At 37.8% G+C, this 15,448-nt stretch overlaps 1 protein-coding gene across 1 annotated transcript in view; it reads right to left on the reverse strand.

Moving 5' to 3' along the window:
• The window catches only part of LOC104509758 (kinesin-like protein KIF13A), a gene marked incomplete at both ends in the record, with an annotated part of 60,854 nt that overhangs the window by 18,866 nt on the left and 26,540 nt on the right, over window positions 1–15,448 (reverse strand). Inside the window, 8 exon segments of the mRNA XM_010151798.1 lie at window positions 2,652–2,862; window positions 8,171–8,337; window positions 8,447–8,533; window positions 9,718–9,848; window positions 11,006–11,140; window positions 12,314–12,424; window positions 13,969–14,181; window positions 14,577–14,688. Of these exon segments, the coding sequence (XP_010150100.1) occupies window positions 2,652–2,862; window positions 8,171–8,337; window positions 8,447–8,533; window positions 9,718–9,848; window positions 11,006–11,140; window positions 12,314–12,424; window positions 13,969–14,181; window positions 14,577–14,688 (1,167 nt within the window).

Genomic DNA, 15,448 nt, shown 5'->3' on the forward strand with positions numbered 1-15,448 from the left:
AGTCCCCCTTTCTGCCTTTCTTTATAAACCCAACAGCACTTACTGCGTCTCATCATCTTCAGGAAACTCATGATCAAACTTCAGATATTTCAGTGACCAGCACTCCCCTGCATTTTTTTTTTATTTTTTTTTTTTAGTTTTAGTTTTTCTATGCAAAATCTTATTGAAACACAGTACAAGTTGCACACATAAACTTCTCATTCCTACAAAACACATTACACTATGGACAAGCGTAAGAGGAACACGCAAATTCATAGGTCTTGCCCTGAACACAGGTAAAATTTGTCTATTTGCCTTTATTCAGATAAGCTTACATCTCTTGCATGCCTTTATAGCACAAACCACAAACAACTGTTAACACGCATTTCAATCCCCAAGAGAATCTTCTTGAGTGGCTATCTTTTTTCAAAATATCTCAAAGAACAGCCTGTGTAATTCAAATTGCACTCTGCTGGTTCCCTGATATCATACCAAGGTGGTAAGACACCATCAGTGTTCACAAGCAGCCCTGAATTTTAGTGCCTTCAACATGCTAAAACATGCAGCTTTGTCTTTCTTCCACATCTGGCCTGTTTGCAATAGTGGTGTGTTTTGTTGGATCTTAAGTAGCTGCTACTATCAGTGGATTTTTAGTCCATTTCCTCCATATCTGCCTGAGGCATTATATGGAAAATTCCGTTCCCTCTCCCTCTCACTTCTATTATCCAGGCCATGAAGATTAAATGAGCAATTCCAGACCATGAGAGCGACACATTCCAAAGACAGCTATAATTTTGGATTCACACAGAAAATGAAGGCAGAGTCAAGAATTATTCACTAAATAATACTGAGAGTGCATTACACTTGCAACCACTGCAAGACGGCTGCATAGCTTGGGGAACAGACGGCAGGTTTGATCTGTAAGTACTGTAAGAACCATGGGATTCAGCTACAGCCAGTCCCTTCCTTGATCCAGGAAACCAGCATCTGGTGAGCTTTTTGGAGAGGCTCCCACATCAGTCTTTTCTTAGCTAGATTCTGCAGAATGGTTTAAGACAACAAGGAGGACTTAGGAGTAACTCAACCATTATGGGTAGTTCTTATTACAGTCCTGTATACAGCTGTGCCAGCCGCCTTCCAGAAACTTAAGTAAAAAAAACTGCACGTTTCAGATGAGATTTCTTAATTCTTACTACACAAAACATACGATAAGCTCCATTAGGATATTAACCAAAGTAAATATCCACTCAACATGAAATCCACAAACAATTGTTTAACCCAAACACTAGGAAAACTTAACACTTGACACTCAGGAGGTGTCGTCATCAGTCTCTGGAATTCCTAATACCACATACAGAATATCCTGATCTAAACCTCTGTTCCAGTACACCACCACCTTCCCCTCACCCTGACAAATTAAATTTGTTCAGTTACAATGGGTTAATTTCACACCAGATCAGGAATTATCTGTCCTTCAACAGTCAGCATAAAGCCAGAATAAACTCTGTGCATTGTAGCTGATCTGGCAGATACAACCACACGCCTACATCTGATACCCATCAAATTCATTTTGCTGGCTGATCCGGTAGAGCTCAGCTTCATTTGCAATACCAACAGAGCAACATCTACAACTGCACTAATCAAATTTCATGCAATCCAGACATTTGGCTCTTACACATATTCTTCACATACAGTCTTCCCATTTTTTCTTGCATTTTTTGCACTCTAGCCAGTTGGCTGGTAAACTCACTCTCAGCACTATGCTGCCCTGCTTTTGCAACAGAAATCCTCCAAAGTGTTTTCTTATTTAAGATTTTTTTTTCCTTTTTTTCAGAAGCCCAAACCTCTTCTAGAACTATAAATAAATAAAAGTATACCTAAGAGGATCTTCTAGAGGACAGGAAAATGAAAATTAGTTCTTCCAGAGGACTGCTTATTCAATGGCAGTGCCACCAAAACCTTCTTATCAGACTCCTTGTGATCACTGCAAAGAGCATGCCTTCTCCGCTTTGTTACAATGAGAAGTACAGTCTTCAAGTAGTTCAACAGTTACACAGGATAAAGCATGCACCCATGAAATCCAGTGGCTTGCTAAAGCACAGCTTCTCCTAAGAAGCAGCTAACAACTACTGAGAAGAGAAGGCTGGCAGACACTTGGCCTTGATATCACTCCAGTCTCATTTTTAATGTCATGACATGGTTATGGTGGTTAGTTAATTTTAAGTTGATCAATTAGGTTTTTTCTTCTCAACTCTCAAAGACAGGCAAGAAATTAATTGCTCCTTCATTTTCCCTTCTGTTGAATATTTTTAGAGGTATTGGTTCCCTTGCCAGTAAGCCCAGTTCTCATCTTTGCTATGAAGTGGGTTATCAACGCTTTCTCGATGTCCTTGCTGTGCTCAAAGTAGTTCTGAATTAGCAATGATTCCAACTAGCACATTTCTTATTTTGCACTCCTTCAATCATCTCAGTTGCTGCCCCTAGAACTTCTCTTCATTCTTCTCTCTCCAATGATAGCAAGAGCAAGCTTCTCTCATTGTCAAGATGCAAAACTCTGCTCGCATCTTCCTAGTCCGCTTTTTTTAACTCTCCCTGCAAATCATGGTTCAAGCCCCATCTTTCACGGTTTGTAGTTCTTACTAATTCCTTTGTTTTAACTCCAGTATTCTCACCTCTCTTCTGTCCAGAGATTTACTTTCTGCTGTGCAGTCTGAGCAGTGTAGGAGAGCCTGTCACTGCCATGCTGATGCTGCCTTTCTGGAGAGAGCTGCTGCCGCAGCAACTCTAACTCACGTTCATACATCAGCCGCTGCTCCTCAAGAGCACTCCGCTTCTCTTCCAAGTACTGTTTCTCCAAGATCTGGACCACATTTTGTACTGGGTCTAAAAGGAAAATAAAGGGGGGATACATAAAAAACCCAGAAAAGTGAGAAAATACTGGTTTAGCATTACAGAACACTCATTGTTTATCTGTTAACAGCAATCAACATATCCCAGAGTCTGCAAACATAAAATGGCCACTGCCGCCAAAATCAAAATGCTAAATAAATATTGCATTAAATAAATAAATCCAACTAAGAAAAAAAAATATGGCATGCAAAGAGGCTAGAATAATGGTTATGACCCTCATGTACTGTATACGGTGAAGTTATAATACATTCCAAAATCTCAGTAGGAAAAAGAGAACAAAAAGAAAATCTCAGATGGAAGAAGGAACAAATTAGTAGGGAAAATGGTGTTAACTAGAGAAGGAAACAACTTACGGAAGTAAAAAGCAATTTGCTTTCTCCATTTTGGCAGAGAATGAAACAAGTTGGAGAGCTGCAGACGAAAACTGAGACAAATTGGCTGACACTGCACCAATGTGCTTCACAGCGCTGAAGCAGACATAGTACATTCTGGAGGGGACTTCTGCATTTAGCTTTACAAACCATATTTCATCTCAGTATCAACCCAGAACAATTATCCATTTGGATACTCTTATCCTGAAACAACAACTGCTTGTGTCAATCAGCTACAGTTAAATCTAAATTGCATTCAAATCAAAGAAGCATTATTCTGTCTATTCCTGGTTTTAGGTCCAATGCCAGACTGTGCCTCAAAGAGCAATTCAATGGAATAAGCTCCTTCTATGTACTACCACTATGTATCTGCTTCATGTATGTACATCTGAAAACTTAAATACAGCAAAAAGTGGTTTGCAAGGGGACCAGTACAGACGAATACCCGAGGGACAGCACACCACCTAAAAGATTGCTGATTCTGTGCATAAGAAGGGGAAGGGAGAGGAGGAAGTTCCATAGTTGGAGTGGTGGAATATTAGGGGAAGTAACATCACAGCTCTAGGACATGCCAGGATTTTCAAATGGAAAAAAAATCAGCTTTAAAATAATTGTTTGTGATACCTCTTCCATTTTGCAAATATATATAGAAAAAAGAGCTGCTGTCACTTTTAAGGATGCTAGTCTGTCACAAAGGAGGGAGAAAAATAAACCTAGATTTAATAACACTGTCCCACTTTGCAACTAGAGGTGTGCTTCTAAAAAACCCCAACACCACCACCAAAAACCAAACAAACAAAAAACCGAACCCACCAACAAACAAAAACCACCACTGAAATATGTCAGTGTGATTTAGTTATTGAACTATCTTGTTTCCACTACAAAGCCCAGTCCCACGTAAGATTTCACAAGTGTTCCTGGTACTACAGTGCTACATGCAACAAAGCTTGGGTTCCCCTGACATGCAACAGAGGATTCACCTGAAAGGTTCTGGAGGGTTTTCATCAGCAGTTGTGTATGCTGGTCACCATAGCATGCACATACACTCTCCCAAAAAATACATCCCTTCTATCTTCAAACAAGTGTAGCATTACTGTATTCAGCAATGTGTAACAAATTACTTAGTACTAAAACTACTGAGACCAATTTTGCTAAAGATAAACCAACTCGCCGCCTGCGACTTTGACATACGTGACTATTTAGGCAAGTCACTTCATAAAACAAATCCTTCCGATTATAAATGCCAGAGCAGCAAACAGGATCACCACGGTTCTGTTGTTACAGTGGGTCTGTAATTGCCTCTCAGCATCCTTTTTTTAAATACTAAGATTGATGTAAAACCTATCTTTTTTTTTTTTTTTAGCAGAAAACAAAACACTACTGCAAGTTGCTACTGTGGCCCAAGCCTTATCCATGGAAGAAATCACTGGCTTCACACAATGGCATCATAAAACACCACCACGATGGTAATTATGAAGCACAGAGTTAAAAATCAGTCAGTATAAATAGCAACCAAAAAGAAAAACAGTGAAGCAGAAAAGCATCATAAAATAACCAGAAATATTACTTCTTAATACATGACGTTCTCAGAAAGACAGTTAACTATTTTTAGATTTTAAACAGGCAGTGCTACAAAAGCAAGTGTCTGAACCAAGTTCTAATATTCCAGACTACAAACCAAGTTATTCATGTTGATCTGCATCATGCTCCTCCTTTTCCTAATTTCTCCAGGTAATACCAGCATTACCTTCACATTCATAGGTTTTACAGCATAATCCCAAAAATTGTTTTAGTTATGTATAAGAATGGTTGAGAAAGCAGCTATTACACAGAAGACAGAACAGGCATGGAAGAAATTAAGCCCTCTATTGTGTTTGCAAACACAGGAAATGAATCTAAGGCTGACTCATTAGGATGAGACTTTCCTAAACTTCTCAAAGACCAGCTCTTGAGTTCAGGGAGCAGATTTCCTTAATAAGAGTCATCTTTTCAGCCACACAGATTTATAGGATCACAGGCATCAGAGGATCAAATTATACCATGGAAAATACTTGGAACAAGATGCAAGAACTTAGCCTAAAAATTCCCAATTTCAACAAAATCCACTACTGGGGAGGGGCGAATGGGTTACGCATGTACTGAAATGCAAAAGGTAAATTTACACGTTTAGAAAAGTCTTCCATTTAACTTTTGAAAAAGTTTACACAGAAAACCTAAGCCTTTCACAGTGAAAAAGCAAAATAAACGGACTACCTAGTCTGAAGATGAAAAAGTAAACATTCAAGGTTTTCACAATTCAAAAGAACTACAATAGTGTTTAAGTTAGATTTAAACATCACATTCCACAATTTGGTATTTCTCATGCAAAGTCAAATAAATTAGGGAAGATTCTACCTAGCGCCTGCTGAATGTACAGTGAATTCCATATGATGTGAAGTCCCAAGTCCCAGTGCTTTACATATTAGGTGATGAGTTCAATGGCCCTGAGAAGACCATTCATATACAATTAATCCTCTGCAAAATGTTAGAATATTAACACTGAACCATAAGAATGTACTTCCTCCATAGGATGAACAGCATTTATTACCTGTCTGCAATGTCAGCTAATTCACATGTGGAATCTGTTAATCCAGTAATGACCATGCTGGATAAATTCCTTAAGATTTCATGTAAGTGCATTTTTCTAAGCAAGCTAGAAGGTTATGACAACAGCTGCTTTGCTACGTTTCATCAAAATCCCCACCCTGAGCTGTAATGTTTGCTTAAATGAGATGCTGCATAACCTAATCACATCGTTTACTTAACCACTGCACCATATACAAGAATAAAGTAAATTTCTTTCCTGCAGTCTCTGTTTGACCAGCAACACAAATTAGCAGTACAAAGCTGATCTGACAGAATTTTACAAAGAAAGTTTACATGCTGAAGGGAGAAAGAATCCGGATGTTTTCTTTACAGCTGTTTTCCAAGTTACACATTTTCCTCAGAGCTTCTTTGAAGACAGATGCAGTATGTGACACTGTTGTACTGGTTACACACCATAAAAACAAATATGTTTGTGCCCCGGAGAATCTAGACTATTTCTTTAAAGAGGGTTACTCTTCTCAAAGAGAAGTAGATGGGGGAAAAAACCTAAACCCCAAAACAAAGGAAAACCTAAACCTCTTGCTTTGGGCTGTATCAATACATGCTTATAAAATAATTATCTAATCAAATTTGAAAAATACCCCTTACTCCTCCCTAGGGTTCCTCCAGAGTATATGAATAATGGAATTAACTGTATTCAGTTATGTAATTATTTCTTCTTCCTGACCCATATTTATTTTTCATTTTAAGAAAGAATAAATAAATGGTGTTGAAACAAAGCTGCTTTACTTCTTACCCAGCAAGCTGGAAGCACGTCAGAAAACTGTATTTTAGCTATCCCGTTGAGAAGAACAGAACTTGGAAGCACTTTCTAGCTTCAAATCAAAAGACCAGCCTACGATCTCAGTCACTTGTTCTGTCAGGGTTTTATTATCACTTACTACTCCAACCTAGGTAAGGCCACCTATGTGGGAGGGAGCAGAAGAGACAAAAAGCAGCGTAACTGGGTTATGAGACTTCTTAAGCTGTGTGATGTGTGTAACTGCTAACACTTGTTGCACATTAGCAAAGAAAGAGCTCTAGTGAAACAGCAAGGTCTGTGCTGTTCTTGAGCAAAGATATGGAAAACAACTGACCAAGACAACAATTGGCCTGGATGACAACCAAAACAGCTACTGAACTAAAAAGCAAAGCCACTTGAAATATTGTGAAGAATCATTTCCATCAGCTAGACACCAACACATGAAAACCAAAAATGTGACCCACCCCATTCAAAGAACACTGACTCACTGTAGTTATTGTAGACTGCTACAGTTTAGTCAAATCCCTGGTTAGTGACAAGCAGATCAAGCACGAATTAATGCTTTCAGATTTCTCCAGCAGTCTCATGCATGAGCCAATCGAGTTCAAAACCTTTGTCCCAGTTTTGGCACAGATATGGGATGGTTTGAGGCCTTAAAACAGGCAACAGAATCTTCACGAGGGATGACAACACTGAAGACCACCAGGATGGCAGATTCATCTGAAATTCGTCTCCTGGTGTAAGTGAACCATAATGAGAATATTTCTGTTATTAAACATTAATTTCACAACAACTTAAATGACCTGATCCTGTAAAACTATTAAAATCAAATTGTAAAAAAACTGCAAGCTATTGCTAGAGCATCAAGCAAACAAAGCAGTCATGCTGTATTCAATGGCAAAACAGAGAACGTTAAAGAGGAAGAGGAGACGAAGAAAATGTAAATACAGTATTTCAACAGGTAAATCATGGCAAGAAATGGAAATACTGCAAAGGTAGGAAGAAAGGAGAAAAGACAGCAATGAAACACCATCTACTGTGTCTTCTTGATCAGTGACCAAAACCCAAGGTATTTGCTTCTCAAACTGTGTATTAAAAAAACCTGTACAAAGCATTCAGTAGTTTACCAAATTTTTCAGCATTTCTGCATACCATACTATTATATCATATCAACTACATATATGAACTTCTGGAAGCCATGAAAACATCATATTGTTTTCTATATATAATATCATTATTTAATAAATACAGCAGATATACAGATAAAATTGTGTGTCAGGGCACAAACCAACTACTAATTTGTGTGTGTCTGGTATTTATACCCACATGTATATATATTCTATATACACACATATATACATACACATACATACGCCTAACATTGTTTCTGTAAATTATCTTTTTTGAAAATGCTCCAAAGGCCCCTGGAGCAAGTGTACCACTTGTTCTACCCAGAAATTAAGTTCCCGTTGGATTTGAGAAGACGATCCATAACAGCGTTTTTATCCAGCAGTACCCTTACCATTACTATTCAGTGTCTTCATAATAACTTCCATTTGTGCAAACTCATAGTTGTAGTCTGGTTCTGAAGAAGCTTCACTAGCTGCATCCAGATCATGCTCTCCTAATGAACTTTCTTTCTCAAGGTCTTTCAGCCAATCTCGTCTCTTCCTCTTTGGTAAATTGATTCTGTGTAAAAATTGAAATTCAGTTTCTAAAATGTTTATGCAGAGCAGTGGAAGAAAAAAAAAAAAGGGGCTGACTGTAAAGAGGCTGGAATGTGAATACCAACTATTACCTAAAAAAGTGGTTGTTTCCCCATAATATTCTATCTCCATGCCATAACTGAGTGTCAGAACATACCAGTGCTCCATTTACACAGGATCTGAAAGAAGAAAATACAAATTCAGTGAAATCCTAAAAATAAAAGGTTGAAAAGTAACTACAAGATCTACTGCCTCTCCTGTCTACAAACAGTGATTTGTACCATATGATGCACAAATCTGCTATGTTCTTATTAAACAATCAATGGGAAAGTTACTGGTCTGATTTCTATTGTCAGAATGAAACACAAAGCATCTTTCCCCTCCAGTTTTTGCTAGTACAACTCTTTAGTAAACATACAGACACAATTGCTTTTAGTTACACAATTTTCTTTAAATGCCCATGTTGCAAACTGGGTCACTACCTGCTTCTTATGAACAGTCTGTAAACTTGGTTGCATGCAAATCCTACTGATAAAGCTCTCCAAGATAGAATTTAATCAACACATTGTTAAACAGACTGTTTTACAACTGTGAACAGACTCAGCATTCAAGTGTAAAAAAAGACCCTCAGATCCAAGTTTCAGTCTTTCAACAAATGGAGTCTCTATTATTAACAAGAGTCTATTTTTGTGAATATCTGGTATACTGCTATATTTGCATTTAGGTTTTTTGCATTAAAGTTTCAATCACAAAATGGGAAAAACGGAGCTGTTGAACTTTTGTGTATGTGAGTCACAAAGCAGAACATTTTATTTGAAAGGGGAAAAAACCTTAAGTCAAATGAAAAAAGCCTTTTCAGATACAGTGTTCTGAATTCAGCAGTCTCTCTCAAGTCTGTCAACACAAACATGTAAGCATTTGTTCTAAAACCAGACTTCCCTGACCCCCCTCAATGAAATTCTGGTAACTAAATTTCTGATGACACTACTATCTTAACCACTACTACTTAACCACTGAGGATCACGTGCAAGTAAAACAAAATACACAACCACCCAACACACAGACAAGCAGTGGTCCCTCTCTCCTACTGAATACCTTCTTGCAACAGTTTATTCTGAGACAAACAACGCATAGTCTGTTCCACCACAGAGTGGGTGGGTGGGAGAGTGTGTCACGTGTGGGGAAATCCCAGCTTTATTGTTGAATTTCATTTCTAAGTATCTGTTTAAGTCACCTATATTGAAGCTACTCATTGACCAGAATGTAACATACTTCTAACTATGTAAGACAAAAATGCATTCAAATTATCTTCTGGTAAAGAAAAGCAAACACTTCAATTGAAAGTGCTGCTGATCTTCCTTACCTTGCATTTTCTTTTGGTGTGAGTGTAACTTCTCCATCTAAAGCAATATCAATCTCACAGTGTTCTGGTTGGATTCCTATACCAAAGAGCTGTATATCCTGAGAGGTATCAGCACCAACTCTTGTGTGATCCTGAAAAATAAGCTGTTACTAAGAGAAAAGCAAACTATCACTATATAACTAAGAAAACATTAGCTAAAGCACTGACTGTATAATCTACATGCTCTCCTTTGCTATGCACTTCTGTTGAGTAGAAATGGTGCCACAGCAGATTTGAAGACTGTAAAGGTCACACACAAACCGTTCTTCTGCTCTGCACTTTACCTTCATATTGTTTTAGACAAAGCAAAATAAACCAGTTGACACATAAATTCTGATTTATAAAATATTCCCAGAAAGCAATTATACAAGTAATAAATGCAAATACTGCTGAAAACCAACCACGTCATAGAGGCACACATAACAGAACAACACAGACAGTGAACCAAGGCACATGAAACTAGCTGCACTTCAGAAAACAGCTTATATAGCAACTCAACTAAACATACTAATCTCCACATAATTTCAGGTCATATTGTAAATTCTGCCACTTTGCTGCTGCTAAAGAAGCTGTGCTTTATTTGCTACTGTTCATATACAGATGCCCTATCTCAGCCACTAAAGCAGAAGAGTAACTCTAGACAGGATAGTCTTTCGCATCTTAATGTAAAGAAATGTGAGCTCCTTGTCAAATTTACTAGTTTGTATTCGACACTATTTCACTCTGAAATGAGACTACACTAAATAGAATGGTATGAAAGCTAGTGGCAGTAGGAAAATACATTACTGTAAATAGTTAACAGTGCTTTCCCCCCACCCCCAAGCTTTTCTGTCACTAAAAACTGTGTTTACTCTTACTGACTACCACTAAACATCATCTCTTTATGATTAACTCATTGCATATTTAAGGCAATCCTCAGCTGACCAGAAAACACAAGGCTCTTATTTCAAGTTCAGCACAAAAGACAATTCTATTCACACCATGTCTGGAAAAGCTAGAATTTATCTTAACACCGGCACACACTGAGCACTTCTCCCACTGTTGGCCATCAGAAGATCAATTAGGAAAACAATAAAGCTGAACTGCAAAGGTAGAACAAAATCCTAAACAGTAGGAGGAAGCCTATCCTATGTTGCTGCAACTAGTCTTAAAAATATAAACACACTCTAAATAACAAATTGAGCCAGAAATTAAAAACCACAAACAAGTGTCCTTTCATTCTGTGTAAACATCCTGTTCACATTCTTACCTTTAAATAGTAAACCAAGAGTTCATTGAGCGCAGGGTCTGCATTTAGGTTCACCAGGTAACACTTGTCATCCCCAACCTTGATACCTGAAGACTCAAGGGAAATTCCCATGCTCTCTAGCTGTCTTTGCCTTTCCTGCAAGGACAGAAATAGGTTTATCTTGCCTGCTGCAGTATACAGAGAAAAGTATGGCAAGTAAATGGAAGCAGAGCAACTAAAGCTGAAGACGCACACACTGAACATGCATTCTGTATATTGCTGCCAGAAACAGAACTTAAGACATTGGTCAAGTACCGTGTGTTTAATAGAATTTATTTTTCCACACCAACAGTAAAAAGTTAGATCTAATCCTAACACACCTGCTTCCCCAGTGGCACACACTTACCTAAGCAGTTGTACTGAATTTGTTAGAGCTACTCGTAAGTAACACCAATGTGGCTTTGAACCTCTATATTAGTTAAAAACCAGTCTCAGTTTCAATTACTTCAAAGATAACCAAAGTCAGAGATAATAGCACACCACAGTGCAGGTTTGTTCTTTTGCAGTATTATTATTACTTCAGCTAAAGCATCTACTTGATTACACATCTCTTGCTTTGCTACAGTTTGGGGGTTGGGGTTTTTTCTTTGGCTGGTGAGGGTTTGTTTTGTTTGGGGACTTATTGTTTGTGTTTGGGTGGTTTGGTTTTGGTGGGTTTTATCTGTTTGTTTGTTTGAATTCAAAAAGTGTTGCACCAGACCATGCTTCTGGAGCATTAGGACTAGAAAGGGAAACCAATAATACTCATTCTCCAAGCTACAGATGGTGGAAGTGATGGAAAATTACACTGGAATCCAGAAACTTGAAGTACAATAATAATGAACAAATGTTAGTGAATACATGTACACATTCTCCTTCTCTGGTTAAGAAGTCACTAAAAGTAAAAGCAACAAATCTCACACGAAATTCTGATCCTTTTGTAATTCTTTGCTTTCTTAGGCACTTCAATAGAAACATGTCCAAGATCCAACTGCAGTCTTATAAATAAATGAGCTGCCCAATCACATTTTGATGTTTTGCTTTAAAATCAAATTATTAAAATGTGCTGGTTTTGGTCAATGATCATATGACACAGCTAAATTTATTTTAATTCATTTATTCTAATGAAATTTAAAACTTTAAAAAAAAAAATCAGGAGAAAAGACAAAAGTCCAGAGGAATTCTAAACAGCTGATGGGGAAGACAGCACAGTCCACTAAAGCTCATGGAATTCAGCCAACTTGCACTATCCGACTATCTGGCCTTTCCTATTCAAAATTTCTGAAATACCTGTGCAATTTCTTCTGTTTTCCTTAGCTTTTCTTCCCAGGTAACTGTTAGCTCTTTTATTAGTTTTTCAGATTCTTCCAATTTTTCCTTCAGTTCCGGTGCCTTCATGGCCTAAAAGATAGAAATTAACAAAAAGCTTCAGCTACTCTTCCCATTGCAACGTCTGCTTGCACAAGGAAACTGAACACAGCAACATAATATGAAATGCAACAAATATAGATTACAACTCTATCTCCAGGTTTTTCATGGCAGAAGATGAAGAAATGGGTCACTTGCAAAGGAAGAGGATAGAATCAAACTATCATGTGTCCAGATCTGAAATAGCTGAAGATCAGCATAGCTCCAGAGGCTAATGGAACCAAGAAAACTCCTGGGCCTGTCCACTCAAGCTCCAGTGTCCATATAAAAATATCTGAATATTTAAAACCTTTAAGCCTTAGCTGTCTGAAGTTCAACTGCAAAGTCTTTCTTGCCAACAGTAGTTTCAAATACAAATTAATCTCAACATTTAGCCTTCCATCCTATCTTGGTTGCGAAAGTGTTCCTAGAGTTACATTAAAGCTTTCAGACTGACCGTGCTGACTATCTTTGAAGGAAGTCAGCTCAGGAGTTAACACAAGCTTCTCATTTCACAATAAGAAATAAAAGCAAAGGGCTTGAATACATCCAGTGCAAAGTAAAAATTCAACAGGCTGGCCTATAGCTATATTTTAACAGAAGGCGTAAGAAAGAAAAACTTTTAAAAAAAATTTAGCAAGACTTGGACACCTTCCTGCTGACTGTGTTCAGCCACAGTCTGCCAACATAATTAAAAACATGCCACAGTAGCATTTTCTGATTTAAAAGATGGATTAGATCAGATTTTTATTTATGAAAAAAGGGAATGTCTCCTTTTTTTAAAGCAGATTTTCCTGTGCCAGTCTGTAAGGAATTGTTCATACAAGGAACACATTCCTTAAATGAATGTGAGGTTTAAACATCACAAAAATTTACCTTTGGACACACTTCTGCTCTTTTTCCACTAGCATTTTGTGTCTTGCCTGGAAAGATCAAAAATATTTTCCTACAGTGCAGTGCCTGATTTCTCCACATATCACCAAGTAAACTATCCTACCCTGATACTTCTAATTGGAGAGTAAAGTATAATTCTAAGATAAGCAGCAATCTCAGCGTTAACTGTTACGGTAGTAAAGAAAATTGCTGGTAGTTTCGGTGTTGCAGTTTTGACAACTTTTTATAGATTTTCACACATGTCAAGGAGAGAAATGTCCCACCAATACCAGATTTATGGTTTTCACACTTTTCCATTTGACATCATAAAGTTATATAGTCCACCAATGCAAAAAAAATTCTGCTAGTAAGTCTACATGATGAAGTTGCACTGTAGCTCTTACCTGGGTTGCATTAATTACTGCTTGACATGCAGTCTATTCTGACAACAGTCACCATCAGTACAACATTGTTTAAAAGTTATTACAAATAAGCAAACATTACACTGAATTTATTTTGGGATACCAGGTTAATTATTAAAAAAAAAAGGCATAAGAGTCTTCCTTCCCTCATTTTATAAGATTTACAAAGAAAGCTAGTTTTCCAGTGACGGTCTGACACTTCCTTGGGAAACTCAGTTTACACTGTACCATGAAAAATGTTACCTCAGCTTGCGAGAGCTGTTCTTTCAGTTTTTCAACTTCTTCACGTAATTCTCTGATGACCCTAGCATTTGGATCTTCATTGACCACAGCATGATTAACTATCCTTTTGGCTCTGTCTGCATATCTCAGAGTAGAGAGTGTTTCTTCATAGTTGTCTGCTGCTGGACTAATTGTGGCTATCATGGCAGTTTGGCTGTTTCCTCCCAAGTTGTCCTGTACAATGCATCCACATAAAGTTTGAGTGTTAAAAATTGTTCCGAGACTATACAATGTCTTTACAAAGATATTTATAATACAAACCTTACTATTTAAACACCAAAAAGTACTCTGGATGTAAACTAACCAGTATGACCCATAAACCTTTCCAGCCGCCTCCATCAGCTTTGATTCCTCTACAACTGAAAACAGCCGAATAGGACTTACCATGGAATTAACACAAGATACACGTAGCTGTCCATGTTACTTGGAACAATGTATACCTATGAGAGCTCCTTAGCTCATTTCTTCAAAAAAAGATGAGAAATCCACATACAGAGCTATGCTACAATGATCCAATGAACTATTAAGCTGACACCTTGTGAACAGGGTGAACAGATAATACTAATTACCTTGAGAAGCCAAGTGAGTACAGAGTCTCTGTAAGGCACAAACTTGTTTTTCCCCTTCCCTGCTGCTTGGTCAGCAAGTGATGATATAACCAAGCCCAGCGTTGAGAGTGATCTATAAATACAACACAGTAGAACAGCTTTAGCATATATTCTAAATGCAGATTTATTAAGATACAGAAAAAGGGACTTGCTAAGAGTTTAATTTATGCTCTGCAGAGATTCACATTCAATTTTTAAAATATCATAGAACAACTTCAGTTAGAATTGACCCTAGAGATCAGCTAGCCCATTTCCCTGCACTAAACAGGGCAATGTATTTATTAAAGTTACATATTTGGAAGAAAAAAAATTGGTATCTACACTGTTTCATCTCATCTGGTACTAAGACCAAGTTTCAGGACTACTAAGTTGAAATATTTGGGTATTTAAAATAGCCTGAAAAGTGCAAAGTAGACTGTTTCAGTACATGGAGAATCACTGCCTTCAACTAGACATCTACATTTGCTCAAGGACTAAAAATCATTCTGTCCTGGATGCTGCCTCATGACACTGCTACGAGTCATTGCTGGCAGCACAGCAAGAATCCTGTCTTTAGAAACAATGCTTTAAGAGCACTGGGTGAACAACCGAATAAAACCAAACAATTCTCTAGCCATAAGGAGGCGTCCTCAAGACAAAGCCAGCTATGGCCCAGGAGCACTAGTGTGCCTGGTGAACCAGTAACTAATCAGCCATGCTCATCAGGAGAGACAGATTAGGAGGTCCCTTGACAAATGGCTTGACTTACAGCTGAGGTGGAGCCTCACTAGCTGCTTGTGAGGGAACAGACCAATCTCCCAGTTACAAAAATGTTGCACAAATGTGAAAGAGCA

Source organism: Eurypyga helias, unplaced genomic scaffold (assembly GCF_000690775.1).
Source record: "Eurypyga helias isolate BGI_N326 unplaced genomic scaffold, ASM69077v1 scaffold10595, whole genome shotgun sequence".
Lineage (NCBI taxonomy): Eukaryota > Metazoa > Chordata > Aves > Eurypygiformes > Eurypygidae > Eurypyga > Eurypyga helias.